The following is a 15,374-nucleotide window of genomic DNA, read 5'->3' as shown; positions in this document are numbered from 1 at the left end:
GCATTCCAAGAACTCTTCGACATATTGGTAAGTTGTTGCCTCTAAACTAAAATTGGATAGCCTCTTTATTGCTAAACAGACCTAGTAGCAATTTAGCTCGCATGAGTACTTTCACAACAATGGGTCCAATCATCCATTTGTACTACTATCTATGAATCTACTTCATTTTATGGAAGGTCTTTCAGTGGTAGTGCTGCCTTAATCTTCATTGTTCCCATGTTGCCCTAACTAGTCTATTGAGGGAGCTACTGGTTTGAAAAATGGCTAAGGAAATTTACTTTAATAGGAACATAGTCCTACAATGTGAAGCACACAAAGATGACATAAGCATATGAAGAAGATACAATCCAATAGTGGTATTCATGGTCTTAAACCTTTTTGGTAAACTGTAAATAAAATATTGTGAGATCTTGTGATCCAATCTTGTCATCCCTTTGCCATGAGTGGTAGGGTCAGGTACTTTAGGCAAGGCTAATGAGAGATTATGCCCAAAACATGGCATGGAAGTTCCTGTGAAACAACCCTTTTTCTTCATCCCCACATATGTGGACATAACTATGTATCACCGGTTTGAGATTCACGACTGGCTGGAACTCAACCTGCAAACTCATAAAAATTAGATACATAATGTGATTGATGGTTGACTGAAGGAGTGGGCAACACGGATCCACTATTTAAGGGGAGGGCATTATTGTGCCTCAAAGAACTACAAACCATCCTGAGTGAATGTTGGAGGCTCGTTGTTGACCAATCGACCTACTCTCTCTGACCACATTCATGAGATGGGATTGGGTGGTGTGGGCATAGGACATGGCCCATCCCCAATCCCCTCGCGGATCGAGGTCAGACAATAGTCTCAAAACAATGTAACAGACTGTGGAAGAGATAGTAGGATGGAGTCGGTGTGGAGAGTAAGAGGGCATGAGAAAACAAGCAAGTGTAGATGCTCACAGAGAAAGAGCAAGGAGCTATTAGAGCTAAGCATGAAGATGAAGCAATGTTGGAGTTGTGGTTGAGCATAGTGCTCAGTGATTTGGGGTGATATTCCCTATATTGATGTGTTTGAGGCTAAGTCACCTAACCCGTGGATTCGGGATTCGACGGATATGGGGATTCGAGTGTCGGATACAAACACATTGACCCCCCGGAACAGGACACGTTCAAATACGTTATATATTATTTTTAATATATATATATATATATATATATATATATATATATATATTAAAAATTAGATATTTCTTACACAAATTCTCATTCATGATACAAATTCATTGATTTCATACATAGATCTTCATCTACATGTAAGTTTTACTGTTTACAAAGTAACACTATGCATAGTACATAGTACATACAAATATAATTGTGACATAATCATAAATCATGATTCATAATACATATTCAATTCATCAATAATCCAATAGGAGAAAGACAAGATAGTAAGATAAAGATACTAACAACTGTAGTTTTCTCATTAAGTCATCATAATCAAAATGTGTTACATAGGTAGTGCAATGCCAATGGAAAATAGAAATAGCAAATAGCAAATAAAAAACAACTACAAGTATACAAGCCTCAAGGCAGTGGGTAGCTCATGACTCATGAGTCATCAATCCTCATAGTCATCATCAAAATCAGCGTCACTATCTTGATCATCATGGTCACCAGTACCACTGCTCTCCTCTACTACATCCTCCTCCTTTGTATCCAAAGTCATCTCTGCCTCTGCTAGTGTGGAGGATGACCCCTCTACAATATCACCATCATCAAATCTGACAGGGTCTAGCACTGGATCATTGAAATCCAAGTTGGCCAATGCCAACTCAACACTGTTGTCCAAACCCATATCATCAGAAAATACATCCCACATGTTTGTCTTTCCCTTCAACCACTCTCCCCTCTGCCTGTAAATAAGACGAAGGTTGGTGTGCACATACACCATTGTCTCTGCCCTGGACTACTCAAGCCTGCTCTTCTTGACACTATACAAATTCCCATATGTGCTCCAATTCCTCTCGCAACAAGAGGATGAAGTCACCTGATAGAGGAGCCTCATGGCTAACTGTTGTAGAGGAGGGCTTGTTGACCCATGATTTTCCCACCAAGAATAGGGCTTCTTAGTCCCCCTGCCTCTCAAATCATATCCTGCAAATCGACCAGTGCCATTGGAAAACTCTACAAAGGCATCCTCCACCTCATCAAGGGATGCTCGATCCTAAAAAACCCGCCTGAATGCATCTTTCCTCCCCTGTGAGATTTCACCATCCATGTGAGGAGGGAATCTGCGGGAAGGTCCACCATTCAGCCACTCATGGTTGTAGTATTTTGGGTTCAATGAGTGAGCCAAACAATGTAAAGGTGTGCAATTCTTGTCCCATCTGTTGACAAGAATATCCTGTATAGTGGTGAAGAAGGCCTCTAATGATGTCTCATACTCGAGGCACTCACTCTGTAAAATAATGCTCCTCACAGACTCAATCATGGAATCCCATCCCTCATAAACCTCTCATAGGATGGGTTGGTCTGTATCTGCAAATCGAAACAAGGAAATGATAGGGTCCATGATATGAATAACTAGATCTACCGTCTCCCACCAAGCATCATCTAACACTGTGTCCTTCACTCTTTTAGCCTAATCTGTCTTTCTCCAAAAAGACCAAAACTCTTAAATAACCATGTCCCCAAGAGCGGTCTTGACCTCCCTCAACCTCTTCAACATGATGAATGAAGAGGAAAACCGTGTATCCGCAATCTTCAACAATGATAGATTGTTTTACTCCTTGTAGGATAGTGAGGGCATTTGTAAGGTTTTGTACAAAGTTATGGATATGCCGTGCATCCTCAATAATGTTACCAATCCAAAGCACATCAGAAGCAATAGCTTTCAGTGCTAAGTTCAATGAATGGACAATGCAAGGTGTCCAAAACACTTGTGGATATTTAGCTTCCACAATCATGCCAGCAACCTTGCAAACAGGTGCATTATCTGTAATGATTTGCACACAAGAATCAACACCTACATCTTCAATAACTTTAATAAACAACTCACCCATATATTGTGCATCTTTGTATTGTCCAAGTGTATCCACTGCTTTCAATAAACCTGGACCATTTAAGGAAGACACCATGAAGTTGATGAGTGGGTGTCGTGTTGGATCTGTCCATCCATCAGAAACAACGCTAACCCCAGATGTTGGCCATGATGCTTTAATCGGCTCAAGAATTTTTTCCACCTCTTTTTTTTCCTTCGTCAACAATGTGGTTCTAAGCTTCTCTGACCCAGGAGGCACATACCCTGATGGAGCCCCTTGAGTTAGAGCTTGGCACATCTCAATAAATAGAGGTGAGCATGCAACATTGAAGGATATGAAGTTTTGATAGAAAAAAGGTAATGGCGAGATGAAGCTCTTCCCGTTTCTCCTTTTGAAAAATCTTGTACATTAGACCAAGTGAAATTGCCTTTCTTTTTGCTGCTTGTCCCCCACTAGAACTCTCAAATGGGAATTTGTTGTTGCCTTTCCTCAAGAATGGAAGGGGGTCATCATTTTTGGATTTTTTGGATTTTGCACCCACATTTGCCATACCAACATTGGACTCTCTTTCCATTTCTTTCCTCTTTGATAAAGGCACCTTTGTACAAGCTCCAATCCCACAACCTAGTAAAGCCAAAAAATGACCTTTCACATGGAAATATATGCTTGTGAATGTATTGTGGCAATAGTTGCATTTCCAACTCACATTGCCTCCTCCCTTCACCTTGCTGCTTAGCCCTTGCTCTCTTGTGACATATTTCCACAAGGGATATTTGTCAATGTTACATTGAGGAGGAAGTCTTCCCTCAACATTACTTGCAGCAGACTCTGATGAAATTGGGAGAGGAGGGGCATCTCCAATGGGTACATTTTTCCCCTTCCTTTGCCCCTTCCCTACTGCCCTTGATTGAGCCATGAATACTATAAAGAAATAAACAAAAAATGCACAAATTTGTAAAAGAAATGCATTTGCAAACTGCTGTAATAAAAATGCAAAAATATTAGAGAGAAAATGCACTTACTTGTTGCTTGAATCTCCTTGAAAATGCTCCCACACCCTTTGCTCCTTGCTCCCAAACACCCACAGCACTAAGCAAAGTAAATGAGTGAATGTGCAAAAATAAATGAGGAAAGCCCTCATAAAAAGTTTTGTGGGTCGTTGTTTTGCCGGATTCGAGTCCGGAAATCATGACACATAGTGTCCGATCAGGACATGATCCGAATTCGATCGTGTCCTGATCGGACACTACGTGTCACGATTTCCGGACTCGAATTTGTACGAATCGTGTCGGATTCGCGACATGTAGCCCCCGTAGGACAAATCCGATTACATAGGTTTGAGGCCACTAAACAGTGTGTCTAAGCCCAAATGGTCAATGGGAAGCTTAGTGGATGACTGAATCACTGTGGTGTTTGTTGTATATCTGTTAAACCACTTGGACAATGTGATATGAGCCACTGTGGTGCTTGCTAGAGAGTTGTTAAACCACCTAGACAGTGGACTACAAACCCCTTTGATGCTTGCTATGAAAAGTCAGTTGTTAAACCACATGAACAGTGGATTCAATCTCCTGGAACTGAGCAATAGCCCACCTTGACCTTGGGTGAAGTCCTATGTTTGAACTCAGAGAAGTGAGTCATTATGGTGCTTACTACCAAAGAGAAGTTGTTAAACCACCAAGATAGTGAACTTCATCTCATGGGTGTCTACCAATTTTGGTGTGAATTTCCTTGAGCAAGCATCCCCTCATACTTTGGATCCGGTTTGGGGGTGGTCAAGTGCAAGAAAGACTATAATGTAGTTGACCTATGGTTGGGTGGAGAGTGGAAGTCCCTCCTTCGATTGCCATCCATCTTTACATACTTAGATAAGTCAAATGTGTTGATATATTGAGTTATGAACTATATTATCCATGAATTGCATATGTTTGGTATGAGCTCTTGTATATTCCTGAATGTTAATGAATGCATGAATGGTGAAGATCATCGTTATGCTCGTGATTTGCATGATATCTTAGATGTTAGGAATTTAACAAATCACTGGGTTGTGTTGTGTATTTATTTGCTTAAGGTTAATGTAACAGACTGTGTGGTCTACGTTCATTCATTAGATTGCTATGGTTGAGACTGTAATAGTTCATTTACTCAGGAGACTAATGCAACCTATCAAAGGGTCCACATTCCCTCTTGTAACATTATCAAGATGTGTATGCTTATAACCAAGTTGACTATAATAAACACCTTCCTCAAATTATGTCTAAACAGTTGATTCAGACTTATGCTAGAACGCAATAAAATACAGATATAAACATAAGCAAATAGATGCAGCAAAAATAAAACTCCATTTCATTAATATCAATGAATTGAAATATGCTCACATACAGAATGAAAATAAACTAGCTCGGGCGATGGTCGCTTATCTCTTAGAAGAGATGTGGCGGCTACATGCCTCTGAACTGTGTTACAATGAGGCTCGAAGGCCTATTTATTATTCAAAAACTAGAAAACCCTAAACATCCAAAAACCTAACCCTAGGAGATGAAGCGCCAAAACTATGGGCCCCGTTGGGGTAAATTGGTACATCAACTTCTCGGGGTTATAACTTTGGCATACGATCTTTGTTTGACGTGCACGATACCTCGTTAGAAGGATCTATCTGAGGACTATAATGTTCGATGCGAACATTAGTCATTAAGCCATGTTTTCCCTTTTTCCAAAAAAACATCGTTTAGGGCCTCAAAATGGCTCCAAAAGTTCAGATCTTGAAAAACTGCCAAAAATAGTAAACTGTGCTACAATTAAGTAAACTGAGAAAATGAAAGCAATAATGGTGGGGGTCCAAGTGGAATAGGCGGGTGGCCACCAATATCCACCTGGATCAGTCCTCCCCCCTTAGGAAGCAATGGTCCCCATTGCATTGAGTACCTCCATGAGATGGGGAAACTTCTGCTGAACTTGGTCCCTGGTGAGCCACTTGCCTTGGTGCAGGAGTTGGCCAGATTTGACAACCCGATACAGTTGGATCTTCTGTTGGCGAGTGTTCTTGATCTGTGTGTCCATGATCCGATTAGTTGTGGCCTATTCCATGCATTCTAGGTTTAACTTTGTTGGTGTGAGTTGTTCTGCAATGTTTGATATGTCCAGTAATGGTGGAAATTATGGTCGAAGGCGATCCACATTGAACATTGGGTGCAGGCCAAGGAATGGGGGAATGCTGAGCTCAAAAGCATTGTCTCCCACAGTCTTGGTAATGATGTATGGCCCATATTCGAGCGAGCAAAGCTTGCAGTTGGGCCCAGTGAGGCGCTCCTACAAATGTAACCAAACTTTGTCACCCATCTAGAAGTTGTGGGCGCCCGATGTTGATCATGACGCTGCTTGTACTTAGCATTGGCTCTGTCCAATATGTCATGGACTTGCTGGCGGATGTGCTGAATGTGCTCAATGAAGTTGTTAGCCCTGTCAAATTCAGACTAGACATGAGCCGAATTTGCCTGAGTAGTTGCAAATGGTATGGCTACATCAATGGGACATAGTGGTTGGAATCCCAACCGCACCTGAAAGGGGTTGTGGCCAGTTAAGCTATGGAGAGCTTTGTTGTAGCTGTGTTGGACAAAGGGGAGGTTTTCATCCCATGTACGAGGATGCTTCGAGTTGTACATGCGCAGAATGTGCACGATCATCCTGTTGACGATCTCTGTTTTGCCATCAGTTTAGGGGTGGAAGGCTATGGACTTAGTGAACTTGGTATCCAGCATCAACTAGAGGCTCGACCAAAATGTATTCATAAACCTACTATCCTGATCTAAGATAATGGACTATGGGATCCCAAAGTGTACCCACACTCGTTCAAAGAAGAGCTTAGCAGCGGCTTCTGCTGTGATACTCTTCTTGCAGGCCACTAGAATGGCTATCTTAGAGAATCTATCGACAACCACGAAAACACAGTCGTTGCCATGCTTAGTAGAAGGAAGGCCCGACATGTAATCCATGGGAATGGATTCCCACGGTCGACTAGGAGTAGGCAAAGGGGTATATAAGCCTTGCTTCTTGATTGTCGGTTTGGCAAAGGCGCAGGCAGTGCAGGATCTGATGTACTTCCCAACATCCTGTCAAAGGTTTGGCCAATAAAAATACTTCTACAACACTGCCACTGTTTTCTCTACTCCGAAATGTCTAGCGACCCCACTGTAGTGCGCGCCCCAAATCATCTTTCCACGCTCGCTTGAAGGAACACAGAGGTGTCTCAGATGACATATTAGTGCGCCTTAGAGGTGAAAATTTGGAACTTTCCTGCCTTCTAGGAGCCTCTGGTACGTGTTGTCGAATTCTGGATCACTCTTGTAAAGATGCAGCCATCCCGAAGTCTCGTGCCCACAAGAGTCGAGCACAGTGGTTAGCGCCATAACCAGTGGTCGACTAAGACAGTCTACAACATTATTGGTACAACCCTTCTTGTACTTGATGTTCAAATGGAATTGTTGCAAATATGTGGACCATTTCTGATGGTGATCATTCTGCAACTTTCCTTGTGTCTATATAAACTGCAGGGGTCGGTGGTCTGTGTGGATGACCGTTTCCTTCCCCATAATGTAATGCTTCCATTGTCAGCAGGCCTATACAATGGAATACATCTTTTTGTCATAAGTGGGATACTTTTGGACTATATCTGAAAGTGTCTCACTGTGATATGCCACCAGATGCCCCTGTTGGGTAAGAACTGCACCAATAGCATAGTCAAAGGCGTCTGTCTCAATTTCAAATGGTTGTTGCAGGTCTGGTAATGTGAGCACTAATGCAAAGCAGAGGTGATGCTTCAACTCGACAAATGCCTTTTGTTGGGATTCAGACCAAAAGAAATTTTCTTTCGCTCCACCCTTTGTGACTTGACTCAAAGGCCAAGTGATATGAGAGAATCCCAACACGAACCTGTGATAGAAATTTGAAAGACCCAAAAAGTTGTGGAGTTCTGTGAGAGTGGTTGGGGCTGGCCAATCCCAAATAACTTGTATCTTGGTTGGGTACACATACACCTCGCTCATCAATGATGTACCCCAGATATTGAACCTGGGTAATACCAAAAGTGCATTTCTCCAAATTGGCACACAATTTGTGCTATCGCAAGGTTTGGAGGACCTGTCGGATATGGTGTATGTGCTCTTCCCAACTCCGACTAAAGATCAAGATGTCGTCCAGGTACACTACCATGAACAAGTTGGTGAAGGGCTGCAAGATGTCGTCCATCAGTCGCATGAAGGTTGCAGGGGCATTCGTCAACCCGAAAGGCATGACCAACCATTCAAAAATGCCCTCCTTGGATTTGAAGGTGGTCTTCCATACATCGGAGGGTTCAATATATTGGATACCTATTCTAGACAGTGATCTTATTCAGCACCTAATAATCAATACAGAGCCTCCAGGTTCCATCATTCTTCTATACCAACACGATCAGCCTCCCACAGGGTGATGAACTTAGCCTGATGTGCCCTTTCTGCAACAACTCCTGAATCTGCCTTCTGATCTCATTGTTCTCCAGAACAGAGCGTCGATGGATTGGTCAATTGGGTAGCGGCATGCTCGGGGTCAGGTCTATGGAGTGCTTGACTTGACAGTGTAGGGGTACCCCTGTGGGTGAGGTGAAGATTTCCCTGAACTCCTCCATGACCTTGTCCATCTGTTGCTATTGCGCAGAGGAGCCCTGTCTGGGGGCTGTGGAGGTGGCCACAATCTTTTTCTTGCCCTGAGGGCGAATCATGAGGAAGACAAATTTCCTCATCTGAGAGATAATCTTACTGCATTGCTTTGCAGAGATCAAAGAGATGGCAGTAGGCGGTGCTACCTCCAGTATCCTGTACATATTACTGCGCAAAGTAATAATAATAGTGCGAGGCCCAGACTCATACACAGCATGATGCTTCCACAAGTATAGTTGGCCTAATAATACATCACAAACTTCAAGAGGAGCAACATCACACAGTACCTCATCTATGAAGTGCTTGATGATGTAGGGGAGGCAGCACTATTGGCTGACACAAAGATCTTGTCCTTCGTGAAACCACCCGATAGTGTACGTCTGCGGGTGTGGTGTGGCTGGTAGCCCCAGCCGTTTCACGACCTCTGTTGAAATGAGGTTCTTTTGGCTCCTGCTATCGACAATGAACTGCAGCAGGGAACCCTTCACCCACATCTATGAGTGGAAGAGGTGCTCTCCCTCCTCTAGATCTTCAGGCTCAATCTTCTGGATCTTGGTGGTGGACACGGTGGCACTAGGCTCCACATCAATAATCTTCTTTCCTTTGTCATTCCCCTTGTTGGGTTTTGACTTAGATTCGGAACATGCATCTGATTCGGAAGCCTTTAGCTCGGCCACCAGTGACTGCTTGGCTAGACACTCACCCGTGTCGTGAGTGGGGCTCTTATGGAACTCACACCACTTCCCTATGTCCTTCTTTGTCTTCGTGGTGTTGTTCTTCGCTTACAGCTTCAATGGGTTGTCCTGGGTTGCCCCGCCTTGGATTTGTCCTTTGTTCTACGGTTTGGGGGTGCTTTTCCCTTGCTTCAGATTCACAGATCCAAAGTCTCACTTCTTCTGTTTAAACTTCTGTTTGATCTTGACAGCATATCGATATGCGGCACCGAGCGAGAAGATGTCTAGGAACTCCATTTCGTCCTGAATGTACTTATGTAGACAGTCGTGGTACTTGAGTACCAAATGCCACTCATAATCCTTGATACCTAGATTCGTGCGAAGGACATGAAAACATTTGTGAACTTTGCCACATCTTGGTCCCTTCCCTGCCGCAGCATGGTCTGTGAAAATTCCAAACCGAAATCTTATTGTAGCAACTGGAAATTATTCTCCTAATTGTTAATTTAATTTAACAATTTATTTGTTGTTTGCTACGGCAAACACTGATAAATCACACTGTAATATACGCAAATAAAACTGCAAAAGAATAAATGCTGGAAGAAATGTTAGCACACATACATAAGAATAACACAGTTATTTTTGGACAAAAGTCCCCAGAAAAACCCAACTTGGGAAAACTGGTACAACAACTGAGGGTTTAATTATTAAGCAGCAGTGAAATAATCTGAGTATAATCTAGATGTCGAATACTGGCAATCCTGCAGAGAAAACACTGGCGAAAATCTAGTGAGGAAATTTCCTCACCCCACAAACAAATCCAGGCTCTAACCTTAGCTCCAAGTGAGTCGTCCAAACTTGCTCTGCACAGCTACTGCATCACCCTAGCGCAGTTCCTTCTGCACTCAGTCTGGAACAACCTCTCCTCAAGCCGTATATTCTGTTGCTATCTGGGAAAATGTCTCTCCCGACCTCGAAACCTCTGTCTAGCTTCTAGCACTGAAACTTGTCTTCCCCCAGCAGAATCGAAATTGCCTCTAGAGGCTACTGCGCTGCCCCAGCGTCAGCCTATCTGTGGCTCTTCTGCCACTCTGAAATGCACTCACCGGATCTAGAAATCTTCCTCCGTCTTCATAGTCTCTGCCCCTCTCTCACTGCTTCGATCTCAGGCTCTCTATCCAACAACTGACTATTACTACTCTGGAAATCGAACCTTTCAAGTGTATTCTCCATCATCACATCGACCTCCTCTTATAATCCTCTGTTGGAGCACCAACGACTAAGATTAAAACATAATCGATGGCTAGGATCATCTTGGAGTTGATCTGTGTGAGTTTCTAGATGATTCACGCCTTGACTTAATTAATATTGATTAATTAACCATATTCCCTAAGTTTAAGCTTACGAAATATTTAAAAATTGGTTAATAATCTAATTAAGTCATTTCTAGGCAGAATTTCCAGAAACGATTTATGGGTTTTAAAGATCTCATGTATTCTAGCCTCTCCACAAGATTTCAAGGCTAGAACACATCTGATGCTACAAAAACTAACATGGTCCACGTTATATATTTATCTTCATAACTCCCGACAGGGTAATATTGTTCCTTGATAGCAACTCGAAAAGAATTCCAAGTGGGTGCGGCTGAAAACAATGAGGATTCCCTCTTGTCATTTTGCTCACAGTAGGCTTCCCACCAATCCTTGACATGGGGGGTGGCTTTGAGGAGTGAAAAAGTAATCTTTTCCCAATTGAAAAAATCATGAAATGAAAAATATCCTTCCAACATATTTAACCATCTATCTACATCATTTGCATCTATCTGGCCTTCAAATATGGGAATGTCAAAATTAACTTGTACCTTAAAAGTAGTGCCACCTCTAGAGTGGCTGTTGGATGAAGATGAGTCGCCTATGGGTAGCCGCCAAAGGATCTGGGCAAAGTTTTCCATCATCGTGTTCCTCTGTAGCTCAAGGGCCTCCTTGAGCAATATTTTGAAAGGATTTCCTGCTATCTCATCTTTCTTTTCTTCCGCCATGGGAGGTCATCGAGGTTTGCAAGGCTAGTCTTGCAAAGGTTCAACCAGTTTGCGCCCTAACTCCTTATACCCTAACCTCATTGGGGACATGCAAAGAAAAATAGAGAAAGAGCAGACCGCTCATCCGGACTTAAGTGGGAACACAACAAAATACAGATATAAACATAAACACATAGATGTAGCAGAAATAAAACTTCATTTCATTAATATCAAAGAATTGAACTATGCTCACATACAAAATGGAAATAAACTAGCTCGGGCGATGGTAGCTTATCTCTGAAAATAGATGTGGTGGCTACATGCCTCTAAACTGTGTTACAATGAGACTCGAAGGCCTATTTATTATTTAAAAACAATAGAAAACCCTAAACATCCAAAAACCTAACCCTAGGAGATAAAGCACCAAAACTATGGGCTCTGTTGGGATAAACTGATACATCAACCTCTGAGGGTCGTAACTTTGGCATACGATCTTCGTTTGACGTGCACAATACCTCGTTAGAAAGATCTATCCGAGAACTATAACTTTAAACTGCAAGACTTACATTTGTCTGTTTTCCAAAAAAATGTCGTTTAAGGCCTCAAAACGGCTCCGGAAGTTCAAGACCTGAAAAACTGCCAAAAATAATAAATTGTGATACAATTAAGGAAACTAGAAAAAACAAAAAAACAAACAAACAAAAACAAACAAACAAACAAAAACAAACAAACAAACAAAACAAAAACAAAAACAAACAAACAAAAATAAACAAACAAACAAAACAAAAACAAACAAACAAACAAAACAAAACCAAAAAACAAAACAAAAAAAGCAAAAACAAAACAAAACAAAAACAAAAACAAAACAAAAAAAAAACAAACAATGGTGGGGATCCAAGTGGAATAGGCAGGTGGCCACCAATATCTATCTGGATCAACAGCCCACAAGAAATCTACTGAAATAGAGTAAAGAGTAGACCTCGACATTTTTCAATTAAGTTTGGAGCAAAGGGACGAACCCCAACACTGAGACACCGAGATGACATGGGCTAGTGGGCTCCACCTTGGGCACCTAGTATAATAAAGTCGGGTCTCGTGCCTTTAGGCCTTGACGTTTTCCACTGGGGTTGGAACAAAGGGAAGCTAGGAGAGCCCAATTCCTAGGAGTCGATCTGATGGAGGTTCTGGCTTGTGGAATTGTGCCGCTGGGCCACTACCCACCACCATGAGTTGGTATGTTGTAACTTTGTAACGAATAGCCAATAGAAGTTAGGTTGTTTAGCCGATAGAAGTTAGGTCGTTCTGGCTATGGTTCTAAGGTGGGCAGCCTGCCATAGGGAGACCGCCCACCACCCACTCTTCTTAGTGATTCGCTGCCTGATGCAGGCAGCTATGTCAGTACGATGTGGACCGAGAACTCTGGGCCCTCTCAGGATGATGTGTCAAGATCACTCAAGTTCGATGGAGGCCACATGGACACCACATGGACAATGGGACAATATAGTCCTTTTAATAGGCCAAACTTTTGATCCGGAACACAAATTGAGTTAAATTTTATATTGTTAGAAAGCTCTTGACGAGCTGATCACAATGGTGGTATCAGAATTAAATTCCACAAAGATTACAGAAATGAAGTTTTTGCTAACTCCATCTTCATAACAGATCTCTGAGATTGGGTCAAAACGAACAAGTAACCCTCCACAGCTTGAGATGGTTAAGGGGGTGGGAGGTGGTTACACCATGCGAGAACTCCTCTTTTGATATTTATTGTGGTAGCACGCATCCATCTTAAACCCGGATCTGTCTAAACTGATATAACAACATTGAAGAATTTGTTACCTCTTGACACATAGATCAGGGTTAAGAGACGGTGATTTTATATACTGTTTACTATGAACAACTTCGTATCAGCATTAGGTCTGCCAAGTTAACCTCGAGGTATATTGAAGAATTATTAAAATAAATAATCATACGGACCGAGTATTATACAGACAGGATATGTTGATACTAGATAGAGCCCCTTAACTGGGCTCTAGAATGCACTTGTGGTCTGACTAAAACCCAAATGTTTGCCAGATAGCATCATGTTTATCATATTCAAACTACTGGACTACATATTATAACCCCTAATAACATGTAACATCATAGCTCACTTTGCAAAAATAAACTCTAAGAACTACTTAAGCTGAACTTGTACGAGCCAAACTTGTAATGAAATTCAAAGACAGAAAGACAGTATAAAATAAGGGCAGCTTACTTGAACAAGACGGATAGACATAGCATTTGTAGCGTTTGCTCTCTCTATCAGGGCATTCGTAAGTGCCCTCCCTACTCCTTTATTGCTCCGATCAGGATCGACAAAAAGAGGCCCAATTGCTTGAACAGTTTCACCTGAACAAACAGAAGACAATAAGAAGGGATTCCCCTCCTTCCCGTGCTCTAACAATGAAACTCCATGCAACATGCCATGACAGAAAAACATTCCCATTACACTTAAGTGAAGTTAGAATGGTTGCCTGTATAATTGAGGAAGGCAGCTCCAATTGGTAATCCGGAGGCTTTGTCGAAGGCAGTAATTCCATAGCTGGTTGGTGATTGTAACATTCCGTGCAGGAATTTCTTGGATGTCTCAACATTATCGTAATCTACATGAGGAGGAATTCCAACAGATATATTGAATTGTGTGAATGCACGACACAGAATAGGCGCCAAGACATGCTCGTCTCCCACCACTGAAGCTCTCAAGTACAAATCCATATTATTTTGCATTTTCGATCATCAATGGAGGTAATGCTCTAATATGCCGAATTGATGATTTGAAAATGACTAGAACGTCTGTCAACGCTCACAGAGGCTGCTGGGACATGGGCACAATTTTTCAATGAATAAAGTCGGATTTTATCATGTTGGACTTTTGGTATTAAATAGTCCTTTCCTGTGGTAATGTTGACATGGTAATGTTGGACTTTTGGTATTAAATAGTCCAATTCTCATGTGTTTACGGGTATGAATCGGAGTGTTCAAACTCGTTACCGGGTTCCGCTTCTCACTGGGTTGCTCCCAAACGATTGCAAATATTCGCCCTGATGATCACGTTTAAGGTAAAATACAGACAGACACAATCCGAGAACATTCATGGTGTGTAATTTAACGGTTCACAAGTGAACAGCTCATTCTCCGTATCGGCGTCTCTTTGGTATAATGCCTCTGAGAAATGGCCAAGTCTCATACATAATTTAAATGAAAATATAGCTTTTGTAATTAAAAATATATATATGACAAATGTTTTATAGTTAATTATCGTAGTTGTTAATGTTTTTGGAAACTAAATTAGGTGTGAATTTTAAAAATTCTAAAAGTTTTCAGTAGATATTTTATTCATTATTAAAATAAATAAAGTTGTCGAAATAATTTTTAAAAAATGTTGGAATAATTATTATTAAAATAAAAATCTCATGTATTCTAGCCTCTCCACAAGGCTAGAATTGTCATCCAAATTCTATTTGGGCCCTTGGATCCTGCCCAAATAAAATTTGAAATTACGGAATTAATTTGGATGACAATATTCTTTGGCATAAGATAGAGGTGCATCCAATAGATAGAAATAATATGTAAAGATACACTGGATGAGTAACAATCGACCCCCAAAAGTGAGCCATTTATTTGATCATGGTGACAATCTCCTCTCAAAATTGTCCATTATCCAACACTAGTCCTTTGTCCCATATTTATTTGGTTTCAGGATAAAGCCCAAATACTTAAAACCACAGTCCAATGGCACAACATCAATCCTGAATATATTTGTAATCTCTACAATGGACAATTCATTTGGCAAAGTAATAATCAATATAGATTTTGATTTATTCATAAAGAGACCAAATGCATCACCAAAAGTGCATATGATCTGATACAAATAGTTCCACTTCAATACAGAAACCAACCCCATGAGAAGAACATC

The 15,374-nt window shown here is 41.4% G+C and overlaps 1 protein-coding gene across 5 annotated transcripts in view; it reads right to left on the bottom strand.

Annotated features, from left to right (window-relative positions):
* Positions 1 to 14,622, bottom strand: part of LOC149258365 (uncharacterized) — a 209,873-nt gene extending 195,251 nt beyond the window's left edge. For 2 of the 5 annotated variants that reach the window (XM_089415217.1, XM_089415222.1), the window contains exons 1-2: positions 13,933 to 14,622; positions 13,674 to 13,807 (exon numbers count right to left, since the gene is read on the bottom strand). In XM_089415217.1, coding sequence (XP_089271343.1) covers positions 13,674 to 13,807; positions 13,933 to 14,185 — 387 coding nt within the window. In that variant the 5' untranslated portion in view covers positions 14,186 to 14,622. The remainder of the gene's footprint in view (positions 1 to 13,673; positions 13,808 to 13,932) is intronic. The other 3 variants (XM_089415227.1, XM_089415230.1, XM_089415221.1) reach the window with 2 other exon arrangements.
* Between the last annotated feature and the right edge of the window lie 752 nt (positions 14,623 to 15,374).

Source organism: Pinus tabuliformis, chromosome 6, assembly GCF_031772625.1.
Source record: "Pinus tabuliformis cultivar Carrire ecotype Pingquan chromosome 6, CPIR1, whole genome shotgun sequence".
Lineage (NCBI taxonomy): Eukaryota > Viridiplantae > Streptophyta > Pinopsida > Pinales > Pinaceae > Pinus > Pinus tabuliformis.
Note: the sequence above shows the minus strand (reverse complement) of the source record. Positions and strands in the feature narration are given on the sequence as shown.